The following is a 14953-nucleotide window of genomic DNA, read 5'->3' as shown; positions in this document are numbered from 1 at the left end:
CATGCAAGGCGATATCAGGTGGTAGAAAACCGTGGAATGTATGTGGTGATCTTAAATGGGAAAGAACGTATGGGTCTAATGATAAATATATTTGCCCCAGTAGTAAGTACAAATATATGGATCCAAAATGCCCAAATAAAGAATACAATTATTGTCCGTATTGGTCCTGTGTGGGGTGGGCAACCTGGGGACAGACAGTAGATAAGGATATGATCGTCACTAAGTTGCCTACCAAGCCATATTGTAAGTCTAGGGAGTGTAACCCAGTCCATATACTTATCAATGACCCAGAACGATTTATAGATAGGTTTGGGAACTTATTTGGGTTCCAGATATATGGAACAGGTTTGGATCCTGGAACAATATTATTTATAGGAATAGAGACCGATACTGTGGCAACCCAGACTCATCAGGTCTCTCATTCCTTCTATGAGGAGATGAGTGTGGAAAATAAGATCCCCCATAATGCGAAAAACTTATTTATAGATCTAGCCGAGAGCATTGCTGGTAGTCTTAATGTAACCAACTGCTATGTGTGTGGAGGTACTAATATGGGAGACCAATGGCCATGGGAAGCAAAGGAGATAATGTATTCCGGTTCTGAGACAGTTGAACAGATAACATCTTCTCAAACTGATTATCAAGTGAGTGTTAGAGGTAAATCTGAGTGGCAATTAACCCCTTAAGGACCAAACTTCTGGAATAAAAGGGAATCATGACATGTCACACATGTCATGTGTCCTTAAGGGGTTAAAGACCTCCATTATAGGTTATGTTTGCATAGCAACGAAAGGAATAATGTTTAATACATCTGTAGGAGAATTGACTTGTCTAGGGCAAAAAGCTTATAATGATAGTACAAAAGATACAACTTGGTGGTCAGCTTCAAATGTCTCAGAACCACCTAATCCGTTTGCAATTGATATCAATTTAAAGGATGTGTGGTTTGACCTATCTGCTACATCTAGTTGGAAAGCCCCAGCAAATTTGTACTGGATCTGTGGTAAGAAAGCCTATTCGGAGTTACCACAGGACTGGGAAGGGGCATGTGTATTAGGTATGCTCAAACCATCCTTCTTCTTGTTGCCAAACAGGAGAGACTTTGGGAGTTAAAGTGTATGATGTAAATCATAGAAAGAAAAGGGGACCCGTAGAGATAGGTACCTGGGAAGATAATGAATGGCCTCCCCAGCGTATTATAGATTATTATGGGCCAGCGACGTGGGCAGAGGATGGTACTTATGGATACAGAACCCCAATATACATGCTCAACCGAATCATAAGATTACAGGCAGTGGTTGAGATAATTACCAATGAAACATCACAAGCGCTTAATCTCCTAGCAAAGCATAAGACTAGGATGAGGACAGCCTTCTACCAGAATAGATTAGCCTTGGATTACCTATTGGCAGTAGAGGGAGGTGTATGTGGGAAGTTTAATCTAAGCAATTGTTGTCTTCAAATAGATGATGAAGGGCAAGCAAGAGCTGAGCTTACTAGCCATATGGTTAAACTAGCACATGTGCCTACTCAAGTATGGAAAGGGTATAATCCGAGTAGTTGGTTTGGTAGTTGGTACGAGCAGCTTGGAGGACTCAAGGCACTGGTAGGTGGAGTCATGCTAATCTTGATGCTGTGCCTCCTCCTGCCGTGTTTGATTCCTTTGATAGTTGGGTCTGTGCAGAGCATTATAGAGAATATAGCAGAGAGAAAGGCTGCTGCACAGATAATGGCTGTTTGCAGGTACGAGGCTCTAAATCAAGGAGAACACGTACAGGAAGAGGAATGCTGAGGGGTTCATATCTCTAGAGAGTCGCAAAGTCTAGTCTGGTGTAAGCAAACTCTGATTAAGTGATGCATCTGGAATTATGAAATATCAGAGGCATCAAAGAGGGGAATGTGGTGGAATCTCGGTAAAAATAAATTTAGTAGGCCGAGATTGCCACGTGGTATGTGCACGTGCATATGCTGATGTGTCGGTCGGTTGCACGTGGCAACGATACAATCAGTAGTGTAAGGAGCATGTGTAGGAATACAGGATATACGAGTATTCCCCTCCTCCATTGTGCTGGGCAAGCCAAGTGGTCAAACAGGTATTTAGTCTCTATTCTGTTGATTGGGTAAGAGTGCATGTAGGTGGAACTGATTATAGGAGGAGCTATATGTCTATATAAGGTGCCTACACTGTACGACCAGGGCTCATATTTTAGCTGTTTTTGGTGACATTAGTCCCTCTGAGTCCCGGTCGGTGAATCGAATAAAGATCTCTTCCTTCCTGAAGAAACCTGTGTCCATCTCTCTGTGCTTGGCTTCCGTCAGTTTCGCCGGTATCAGGAACAGGAGGAGCACTGCCAGAGCCCTGTAAAATGACCTCCTGCAGGCCACAAATGTGCATGTTTCTGCTCAAACGGTCAGAAACAGACTCCATGAGGGTGGAATGAGGGCCCGACCTCCACAGGTAGGGGTTGTGCTTACAGCCCAACACCGTGCAGGACGTTTGGCATTTGCCAGAGAACACCAAGATTGGCAAATTCACCACTGACGCCCTGTGCTCTTCACAGATGAAAGCAGGTTCACACTGAGCACATGTGACAGAGTCTGGAGACGCCGTGGAGAACGTTCTGCTGCCTGCAACATCCTCCAGCATGACTGGTTTGGCAGTGGGTCAGTAATGGTGTGGGGTGGCATTTCTTTGGGGGGCCGTACAGTCCTCCATGATGTCGCCAGAGGTAGCCTGACTGCCATTAGGTACCGAGATGAGATACTCAGACCCCTTGTGAGACCATATGCTGGTGCAGTTGGCCCTGGGTTCCTCCTAATGCAAAACAATGCTAGACCTCATGTGACTGGAGTGTGTCAGCAGTTCCTGCAAGACAAAGGCATTGATGGTATGGACTGCCCCGTCCGTTCCCCAGGCCCGAATCCAATTGAGCACATCTGGGACATCATGTCTCGCTCCATCCACCAACGTCACGTTGCACCAGACTGTTCAGGAGTTGGAAAATGCTTTAGTCCAGGTCTGGGAGGAGATCCCTCAGGAGACCATCCGCCACCTCATCAAGAGCGTGCACAGGCGTTGTAGGGAGGTCATACAGGCACGTGGAGGGGATACACTACTGAGCCTGATTTTGACTTGTTTTAAGTACATTACATCAAAGTTGGATCAGCTTGTAGTGTGTTTTTTCCACTTTAATTTTGAGTGTGACTTCAAATCCAGACCTCCATGGGTTGGAAAATTTGATTTCCATTTTTTTTTTTTTTTTTTGTGTGTGATTTTGTGGTCAGCACATTCAACTAGGTAAAGAACAAGGTATTTCAGAAGCATATTTAATTCATTCAGATCTAGGATTTTTTTTTTTTTCCGTGTATAATTTAACTTAACTGATCCAACCAGCTGTAGGTTTCCTAAACCAATGAGTGCATTTGACCTCAGTATCTGCTCGTAAACATATTAAAGCTCTTTTTAATCCACCTTGTTTTTGAAGTCCCATTTATATTTTACTTATATAATAGTTTTTTTTTCCTAATATATATTTTCTTTTATTCATGTGATTTTCCTATATTGTTTCTCATTAATAGGGACTTGTCTGTGTTTGCTATGCCGTTATAGCCTTGGGTATCAAATAGTTATCCATTAGCAAAGTGAGGGTTAACTCTTGATCACTTGCTAGCCAAACACCTCATTTAAAAAAACAAGATAACCTATGGTGGGGGTGGGGTTACATATATCTATATTACCATATTAAAATAATGCTTCTTGCTTGAAAGTAAAATCAAATAAACCAGATGAATGTTACAATTCGTGTGCAGTAGCAGTCTTAACGGTAATGTGTGGAAATTCTGAAATGGATATAGTCACAGTATTTTAATATAATGAAAAGAAAGCACAAGATGGCCATATACAATGGGTCTGAAATCTTGAGGTCTGTATAGCAGTAACCGGTATCACTCACATTTTCCAGAGCTATTTAAACTTTAGCTCTGAGAAGATAGTGCTGGCCGATGTCACCCTCACCCAGCGGAGAGCAGGTGTAAATCCACTAGCTATAAATGTAAACTAAAAAAAAAGTAGACACAAAATAAAAACTCCAGTGGAGATGCATTAGACGTACGGGTGTTTGTAAGTATCCAATATTGAATCTGAAACCCTACTCCAAGGGAAACAGGCTTATGGTTGAATAATCCCCACCACTAGAGTAACTGATCAGGTCGTTGAATGAGTGGATGCAGTTATTGGTTTAAACAAAAGCCTTTAATAGGCACAAATACAATAAAAAAAAAAAAAAAGTTGTATAACTTAAATCAGTATAAATATCACCAACGCATTTCACCTGGCATAGATTTATCAGCTGCTAGAAAGACACTTCCCCCCCCCCCCAGTGAGCAGCGCATTAGGGTTAGTAAATAAATAAAAACATTTTTAGAAAAAGGGGCATAATAATGTCTTCCGTGGTTAGCAACATGGGGAGCTAGTATACCAATCCGCCTTCACCTATAGATGTCAGGTGGGGACTCCTATTATATAACCGGCAGCATCTAATGTCCTTTACTCATAGATGGCAGATGTGGGTTTAATTTTAATATAAAGGGGGTGAAAACGCAACTACTGAAAATTAAAAAACAAACAAAAAATTATATATCCATCTCTATCGGTCAGAATGAACTAACAGCCCAAGCCATGGAAGCCACCCTCCTGCTCCCAAAAGATTGGACCTGGAGTCTAAAATCTTGACCTGTGTCTTTTGGGTGTCTGCATCTGTATGCCTGGGTATCAGTGTGTGTCATTGTTTGTATCTAAATGTGTCTATATACATACAAGTGAATGTATATAGTGGATAACCCTTTTTTGTTTTCAGTTAAATACTGCTGTGGGTTGTTCTGTTCTCTCCAGTATCTAGTCCTAAGATTACTCAGCTCATCTTTGTATCCTGACATTTTAGAAGACGCATCATTTCTTGGTGATGCAAAGGATTTATCAATCTTTCCAATAGATAGTTTAAGTTTCTTATTTTTTCCACCATTCTAAAATTTGTTGCTCTTGTGAAAATATGAGCAAAATATTGACAGAATTTAAATGTCACTGTTTAGAACACATTGAAAGTCAACCTTTACATGGTGAAGTAGGCTCTGACTTTATACACATACGCACGTTTAGCACACAAATAGGAATGATCACTTTAATTGTCTAATGTTGATTACATTCCAACTATCTCAGATACAAGCCACACCCTAGGAAAGTACACTGCGTGCAGAATTATTAGGCAAATGAGTATTTTGACCACATCATCCTCTTTATGCATGTTGTCTTACTCCAAGCTGTATAGGCTCGAAAGCCTACTACCAATTAAGCATATTAGGTGATGTGCATCTCTGTAATGAGAAGGGGTGTGGTCTAATGACATCAACACCCTATATCAGGTGTGCATAATTATTAGGCAACTTCCTTTCCTTTGGCAAAATGGGTCAAAAGAAGGACTTGACAGGCTCAGAAAAGTCAAAAATAGTGAGATATCTTGCAGAGGGATGCAGCACTCTTAAAATTGCAAAGCTTCTGAAACGTGATCATCGAACAATCAAGCGTTTCATTCAAAATAGTCAACAGGGTCGCAAGAAGCGTGTGGAGAAACCAAGGCGCAAAATAACTGCCCATGAACTGAGAAAAGTCAAGCGTGCAGCTGCCAAGATGCCACTTGCCACCAGTCTGGCCATATTTCAGAGCTGCAACATCACTGGAGTGCCCGAAAGCACAAGGTGTGCAATACTCAGAGACATGGCCAAGGTAAGAAAGGCTGAAAGACGACCACCACTGAACAAGACACACAAGCTGAAACGTCAAGACTGGGCCAAGAAATATCTCAAGACTGATTTTTCTAAGGTTTTATGGACTGATGAAATGAGAGTGAGTCTTGATGGGCTTGATGGATGGATTGGTAAAGGGCAGAGAGCTCCAGTCCGACTCAGACGCCAGCAAGGTGGAGGTGGAGTACTGGTTTGGGCTGGTATCATCAAAGATGAGCTTGTGGGGCCTTTTCGGGTTGAGGATGGAGTCAAGCTCAACTCCCAGTTTCTGGAAGACACCTTCTTCAAGCAGTGGTACAGGAAGAAGTCTGCATCCTTCAAGAAAAACATGATTTTCATGCAGGACAATGCTCCATCACACGCGTCCAAGTACTCCACAGCGTGGCTGGCAAGAAAGGGTATAAAAGAAGAAAATCTAATGACATGGCCTCCTTGTTCACCTGATCTGAACCCCATTGAGAACCTGTGGTCCATCATCAAATGTGAGATTTACAAGGAGGGAAAACAGTACACCTCTCTGAACAGTGTCTGGGAGGCTGTGGTTGCTGCTGCACGCAATGTTGATGGTGAACAGATCAAAACACTGACAGAATCCATGGATGGCAGGCTTTTGAGTGTCCTTGCAAAGAAAGGTGGCTATATTGGTCACTGATTTGTTTTTGTTATGTTTTTGAATGTCAGAATGTATATTTGTGAATGTTGAGATGTTATATTGGTTTCACTGGTAAAAATAAATAATTGAAATGGGTATATATTTGTTTTTTGTTAAGTTGCCTAATAATTATGCACAGTAATAGTCACCTGCACACACAGATATCCCCCTAAAATAGCTATAACTAAAAACAAACTAAAAACTACTTCCAAAAATATTCAGCTTTGATATTAATGAGTTTTTTGGGTTCATTGAGAACATGGTTGTTGTTCAATAATAAAATTAATCCTCAAAAATACAACTTGCCTAATAATTCTGCACTCCCTGTATATATTACTGGTAAACACACACACACACACACACACACACACACACACGCGATAGCACTCCAGGGACTAGATAATATGGTGAAAAAACTTAGCTTTTATTCAGCAAGATGCCACAGTGATCACCGTTTCAGTACAGAACGTTCATCAGGATAAAGGTGCAGGATTACAAACAAGTGTTAAATATCATACATAATTATTTCATACAGTGTACACACGGGTTACTTACCCTTTGCCCCCTGTGATTGCCATAGCGGAGTGCCGAAATTAGCGGCAAAATTTGAGCCGGTTATAGATGCATTTGCAGCTGTCTGTCTTGCTGCTGTAGCCTGGATGCGTTCCAGCTGTAGTATAGGAGTGTGCTGGAACGAAGGGGGCGTGTATTGTTTAACGCCCCCATGCCTTCCAGCAGACTCCTATACTACAGCTGGAACGCATCCAGGTTCTGTACTGGAACTGAAACGGTAATCACTGTGGCATCTTGCTAAATAAAAGCTAAGTTTTTCACCATAATATTATCTAGTCCCTGGAGTGCTATTTTTCTATAGACTTATAATTTTTGCTGACAAGCACCGGGCGCTTATTATATCTACAGGAGTGCAAGTACTGGATATAGATATATATATCTATCAAAAATAATATCCATCAGAAAATTACATCCGCAGAAAACAGAAGCAGAACAGCTTTAGAAATGTAATAAATAGATTTGAGGATAAAAATTAGTGATGTAAATTTTTGAATGCATTATAAACATAATACATTAAAAATATATATTTTTAAATACAAAATAAAAACACACTGTCAAAGTTCCTTAGTTGCACAGCTTAGAGAGGCTCCCGGGGGAACAGGCAGACCAACATGCTCACCAGGAAGAGACATTCCAATCAGAAACATCGAGTCTGCACTAATCCCATAAACCATCAATCAGCAGAGGTCTATCACCGGAAAGCAGCTCCATTCAAATAGGATTAGTGAAACTGCACTTCAAAATGTTAGCCAACTACAGCACTATCAAACTACACACAGCCCGGTTCACCATTTAGTTAGCTTTGTTCATTAATCGAGAGGAATGATCTGAGCATGCACACTCTGCAGTTCAGAGGACAGAAAGGTGAGCTTCAGTTGCAAAAGTCACTCCAATTTATAGAAAACACATCAGGCAATAGAAACTGCTGCTGGGTTAGGACTTCCTCACTGACAGCTATGAGGGGCTGTCTTACAATTTCAGCCATTTTAAGATGTCTCTCTACTTCCAAGCACCTCTCAGAGATGAGCCATAATGGAGTGCGGTCTGTGTGACATCAAGTTTGCAAACAAAAAAAAAAACATCCAATCACCATAACTACTACAAAAGATTGTAGTGGCCAGAAGTGCCCTCACCAAATAAGTAGTCTAACGGTTTGTTTATAGTTTGAGAACCTATCTGACCTCACATCCTCTATGAGAGCTGGAAACTCTCTGCATTGAGCTATGCAGGGCTTAGTGCAGGAGAACTTACAGAAACTCCTACCATTAACTTTCAGATATCCATGGAGGATGTGATTGGCTCCCAGCAGACCAGAGTAAGAAGTCAAACGGTCAAGTAAATGGGGGGCACTCTTGTAACATAACTGCGGCATGCTCTAGTGCTTGTAGTGTTTCCTTGATTTCCCCTTAAAGATCCCAACCCGTTTATCTGGTGCCAGTGATATCTCAAGGAATAAAGACACCCATATGACAAATATTACCAGTTAACAATGTATTAATGGCAAAAAACAAAAACATGACATGAGTTGAATGAAAAAAACTAACTTTCAGACAGAGTAAAATCCAGTCAGGTTATATAAAGATACAACACATCTATAATAAACAAACCACTTTTTTTTAGTTTTGCTTTTTCGTAGGAAAAAAAAAAAAAAAAAATTAAAAATAAATGTTGACCCCCCACCCTCCAGCTCAGATGCAACAGCAAAAATACACTGAACGATTTTTATTTTTTTTGTTCTCAATGAGATTTACCAACTTTAAAACACATCACATTAAAAACCTCAACTACATTAAAAAAAAACAAAACAAAAAATATATCTTCAAAGTTACACTGTCTATTTTTCTCCATAAGTAAACAAGCTTGTCTAAGAAATTCATTATCTAAACCACTTTTATCATTTTTTAGGGGTGAATTAAAAGTTCTTTTTGCAGACATCCATTGCATTCTATTTTCCACCACTAGTTGGCATGGACGTAAAAATGAAGGGATGGGCAGGTGGACTTCACACATTTGTATTTCAAGGACTATCCTCATTCCCACTGGCTGTATCATCATTGTCCTTGCACGATCCAGAATCTTCCTCCTTTAAAACAGAAGTCAAAGTCGATTTGAAAGCCCTTTCGGATATCCGATTAAAAGTACAGGCATAAGGAAAATTCATCATGATTAAGTTATGACTAGTAAAAAAATATTTTTAATTCCTACATTTTAAATAGTCATATTTGATGTGTACAAAATGAACTATATAAGGTGAGCTGTGCATTTAAATCTAGGTGTGACTTAAAAATTTTAGTGGTAGGCTTGTTAGTGGTTAAAAAAAAAATTAAAAAAAAAATGCTTATTTCCAAAACATTTGGTACAATCTAACGAAAAAAGACCCCACGCTAAGTTCAAAATATCCCTTTGTGGGGTAGTTTGAATTAGCAACCTGCTAAAATTCTTCAAAATGGAAAATGGACCCATTAACACCATCTATGAAAATTCACACGTAAAAACCTAAAATCATCACGTCTCTTTAGAGCACTGAAACTTCATAAAATAGTGTCTAGGTCATACATTGGCAGATAGAGAATGGTCCAGGCACTCAAGGTTCAAAGTATAAGCAGATTTATTGGGAGCTTGTACAGCAACTTTTAGATCTCTCGGGAGGTCGTTTTCAAGCTTAGGTTTTGTTTTGTATAGGTCGGTGACCAAAAGTAGCCTAGCAAGCAGGAATGAGCTGAAGTGGTCAGGGTGCCTATGGTGTCCCTTTAATCGTGTGTCTCGGAATGTTGATTTGTATCACAGGGGATTGTATTTGATTAAAGTACCCACAGAGATAGATATATATATCATTGTTTTTGTATTTATATATTTTTATTTTTAATGTAGCAGATTTGTATTCTGTTACTCATTTTTGAATAAACTTACTTCACCATAGAAGCCCTCCTCTTTCTGTTTTGTGCTTTTTAGGCACATCAACTAAACTAACAATTTCATCACATTTAATTATTGTATCTTGAGTATCCTGGCGCTTTGCCTATTAAGAGTAAAAGCATTTTTGTGCAGTTTCACAGTAAGTAAAGGCGTCTGGCTTCCCCACAGCCCAGCCACTACTGTAGATATGGCTAAGGCAGAAAGAACCATACCAACTCATATCAGCAATGGGTGATGTGACAGTCTGAAAGTGGTCAGCTGACACTCTCAGCCAATCACAACCACCCACTACTGCTCAGGGTAATACTTCCTCATTAGCCCAAACCGCACAGAGAGGATTGCCTGCTGGGGACTTAGCCTTAACATGGCCAAAAAAAAAAAAAGTTTCAATGCTGAATGGAAGGATCGTACCAGACTACTCCATACACAACAACCACTTCAATGAAATAAAGCAGTTACAGTGCCTACAGTGTCTCTCTAGGTTTCCTCACCTCAGAGTTGCTGACAGCTACAGGTTTCACCACAAGCTTTGGTCTCCCTCTGGGCCGTTTAGGAGTTAAATTTGCTGAATGAGGAGAGTCTGGTTCTGGATTTTTAGGCCGTCCTCTCTTTAGTCCAGAGCCCGCAATCTGAAACAATAATTAAAAAAAATTGAATATCACACACACATATATATATGTGTGTGTCATTTCCACACCATCAACTTTAATAATCCTCACTTAGTATATATTTAGATCATATTTTTGTAACCAGCTTTAAAAAGAATCACTTTGGTGCAGTGCGGCCATTAGGATCACCCAAAAACGAACACTGGTGGCTGAGTTCAGCATCACTTAGGTCAAAGCAAGGATTTGTGCAATAAAGAACAGAAGATAATGCTTTAGAAAGTCTTTGTACGTGCTAACAAATAATTTCAGGAACTACAAGGAATTCCTTTCTTCAAACAGCCATATAAAGTACCCTGCAAAATCTCCACATTAAAACGATAACGGTCAGCAAATTTTCACTTAACAAAAAAAAAATTAAAAAAAAGTTTATAATAAATGAAACCTAAATATAAACACACTAGGAGAGCGCAATTCTTATAAAAGTATACAATATTGAGAAATGACAAATGAAAATAAAATAGCTGCTATCCACAAAAAAAATAATAATAAAAAAAATTTCCTTAAAAATCTCTTTTAGTTCAGATGTAAAGATAAGTGGAAGCGCTCTACTTGGAAAAAACAGATTGGTTAGCACTATGACATTTTTTTGAATACAGACTCCTCTATATGCAATATAGCAATGATGAATAAAATCACTTCTTTCAAAAAATCAAATGCACATAAAACCATTGGATCTATACTTCCATATAACCAATAAGATCCTCCCGGGACTGGCACTGAACGTTGTTAACGGGCAGATTGAGCGGGAGTTTTTAAACATTAGATCCACGAGCGGTAACAGCTTCTCTCCTTCTACGTATGCTTATTTGTGATATCTTAGAAATAAGTATCACCATTTTTGCATGTAAGGGTTCCCTTTGGGGGGAAAGGGTTTATTCACATGTATTTAATTAAATAACAGTTTTACGCTATGAAGTGTTTTCTTGTATCCTTTTAAGGTACAAACAGATACAGTGTTACATAGTATTTCAAAGACGCTGGAACACAGTAGAAACACTGAAGTAACCCTAATAGGACTACTCCCCAAAGACTGCTTTGGACTCTGCAACAATTTTAATGGGTATATGGAAGTATAGATCCAATGGTTTTATGTGCATTTAACTTTTTGAAATAAGTGATTTTATTCATTATTATTATATTGCATATAGAGGAGTCTGTATTCCATATTTTTCATAGTAATAATAAATGAAAGACACACATTGTTAAATCTTTTTTTTCTATCCTAGAACCCGCAAGGAATATTAAAATCTGGCAATGTATAGCCTGCAGTACCACACGTGGTATGTCAAATTATCTGCCCCTGTGATTATATATTATGTATATTGGGAAGACATCAAATGATTTCAGAGATGGGATAAGGGGACACAGATTGGCAATTTATGCAGCTCTGGCACGTGATATCCTCAAGAGAACGGTGGCATGTCACTTTGCTGATGCAGGGCACCCACTGTCCTGTCTGATTTATAGGCATAAATCATGTCCCGGCTCTACCACAATAAGGCAACCGAGAGGCAGAATTGCTCAAAGCGTTTTATCTTCACTTGCATTAAATGAGAACGCTTGCTTTTGATTTGATTTTTTAAAGGCATACAGACTTTTCTACTGATCCATCACCCGTTTAGTTTATGATCAGTTTATAATATGCTTATTATATTCCCTGTGGTAATTAATGTGATTGTGTTTAATTATGTTAATATTCCTTTGTATCTATTTGCATATGATTTTAAGATGTCCAAGTCTCACGGAGTTTAGCTGAATGCCTCTTTCCTGCAGATTAACCTTATAAAAGGTTATAACGATGCACTTATCCTTGGGCCAGGAGTCAGTGGTCCTATATTATGTGGATTGATACAGTGTCTTTCTTTGTATATATTTGTACATACTATTTACTCACCATCTCCTCCTCCTCGGTTGTTCCTGTACAAATGTGGTGTTTTAAATCTCTACCTGGATTTATAGAATTTCTCACAACAAGGGTTAATTTTAATGAAGGTGTGCTGTGTATTGTACATGTTCTCTATGATGTCATTAGCATCCGTTTCAACACATACTCACCCTCTTTTTTGAGATGTTACTTTTTTTTTTGTTTTATCGGTCTCAGTAGCCAGAATGCATCAGATAACAGTTTGGCACAACTTGGCTACACGGCCAGATAAACATTTAATAAATAAAACATCTATATACATTAAAATGTATTATTAAGCAACATTTAATGAAACAGATTTTAAAAAACGAGAAGTGAACGTTTTTTCGTAACATTCTTTATTTGTAGGTTTGTTTCAGTGTGAGAAGTGAAAATGTAATGACTGTTTACGTGCAGACTTCCAGGGATCTATATATGGCATTTTTGAAGAAAAATTCCTAAGATTTTTTTTTTGTTTCATGTATTCTTAAAACGTATTTAATACGAAAGACCATCTGAATAAGAATAGTTGTGTTTGTATCTTACTTTTCCAAAAGGATGTAGGGCAACATTACAGAGATGTTGGATATCTATAAAGTAACCCAGATCTCGATCCATTCTGGTGTCATGGTATATTTGTTACTGCCTTTTCCATATAATAAAGCATACAAAGGTAATAATAGTTCAAAAGTAAATAAGAACGGATGCAATCGAAATGAGATACTCTCTCCCCCCCCCCCCCCCCCCCCGTGTCAAAACCAAAATTAATTACAAAATACAAGGATGCACAGAAATCAACACTAAGTAATCTTAAATAATCTTCATTCTGTATAAACAACGGATAGTAACATTCCCTTGAGAAAGGAAACAGTGGGTGCCAAAATACTAGGGGGTTCCTGTGACACGTGGACGGCTGTGTTTATTTAGCCTTACACTTTAGGTTTGTGATCTGTTTATTTATACAGAATAAAGATTTCATATTTCTTATTGTGGATTGCTGTGCATCCTTGTGTTTTGTAAATATTTGTTACTGCCTTACATGTCAGAAAAGCTAGTTACTTCTAGATTCTTCTGTTTAACTTTATTGCAATGATTCTTCTTTTTAAAACCAATAACGGGATAATTAAAAGACCAATCTGGACAATGCAGTTTCTCTCTCTATAGCCAGTCACAGAGGGCAAGATATTTCAGTTCTCAATGTCACCCCAGAAATCATGATTTCCATTGTAAGTTGTCTCACCTTCGTGGTCGATGGGGACTTCACAGCACCTTTTGGTCTACCCCGGCCTCGTTTCGGAATCACTCCTCGTTTCGGAGTCACTGCTCCATTTGTTGCCAGTAACTTTTTGGGTCTTCCTCTCCCCAACTTTGGGATTCCATATTTCAACTGTTATGAAGATCAGGTTGTGAGAATATGAATAAAGAGAGCAATGTAGTTATGAATTATGGTTTCAAGAAAAGAAGTGCATGCTGAAGAATGAAGCAAACATTTCCCCGATAAAATATGACCAGAGAACCTTAATTTTTTTAAAATTAAGCCATTACCATTAAAGCAGCCCTTGAAGGTTTTTTATTTGGACTTCCTTTTGGTCTACCTCTCGAACGTTTTGGGGCACCATCCCCACTGGACTTTCCTGAAACCTGCAGAAGATATCAGATTAGACATGTTTTAGCATTAAATATATCTACCAGTCTTACATAAAATGATCTTACCTTACTATACATGTATGTAATTGTTTCCCCCTATACCGATATTACCGGTTATTCTATTCTACTTGTCGTACACTTGCTGATGACACGGAGAATATATATATATATATATATATATATCTATATATCAGACTGGCACTCAACCCAAAAAAATAAATAAAAAGAGCAATATTACCGGGGTGTTTCCAAGCCAGTAGATAAATGTAGTCAAACAGGAGCACTCTTTGATTTTCAAACGGTGTTTAATCAAGTGTTAGTAAATCACATCAATGTTTCGACCCTAAGGGTCTTTATCAAGATATATTTTTGCACGTTGTTACTATCTTGATCAAGACCCTGTAGGGTCGAAACGTTGATGTCATTTACTAACACTTGATTAAACACCGTTTGAAAATCCAAGAGAGTGCTCCTGATTGACTACATACACACACACACACATATATTTACCGCTTTAAATCAATAAAAATAAGTTAGAGGAAAAAAAAAGGGAAAAAAAAGCCCCCTACAACCACAAAAAAACAAACAAAAAAAAAAAAAAAGACACTTGCTACAAATTTTAAGTATTGCAAAAATGTTTTGATTAGAAAATGATAATCTGGGAAATCCCTATGCTGATTTCAGAATAGGGAATCCCACTAAAGGAACACAAACATGTATTCTTGTTAAAATCACCATTCACCCCCCTTGCCTCCCTAAATATAGTAAGATCTTACTTGTATTCAAGTCTGCAGC

General features: G+C 38.7%; 1 protein-coding gene across 1 annotated transcript in view; it reads right to left on the bottom strand.

Moving 5' to 3' along the window:
- Positions 1–8679: 8679 nt before the first annotated feature.
- Positions 8680–14953, bottom strand: part of LOC134572541 (protein SPT2 homolog) — a 48763-nt gene continuing 42489 nt past the window's right edge. The window contains exons 7-10 of the mRNA XM_063431564.1: positions 14057–14152; positions 13752–13898; positions 10432–10569; positions 8680–9107 (exon numbers count right to left, since the gene is read on the bottom strand). Coding sequence (XP_063287634.1) covers positions 9042–9107; positions 10432–10569; positions 13752–13898; positions 14057–14152 — 447 coding nt within the window. The 3' untranslated portion in view covers positions 8680–9041. The remainder of the gene's footprint in view (positions 9108–10431; positions 10570–13751; positions 13899–14056; positions 14153–14953) is intronic.

This window comes from Pelobates fuscus, chromosome 9, assembly GCF_036172605.1.
Source record: "Pelobates fuscus isolate aPelFus1 chromosome 9, aPelFus1.pri, whole genome shotgun sequence".
NCBI lineage: Eukaryota > Metazoa > Chordata > Amphibia > Anura > Pelobatidae > Pelobates > Pelobates fuscus.
Note: the sequence above shows the minus strand (reverse complement) of the source record. Positions and strands in the feature narration are given on the sequence as shown.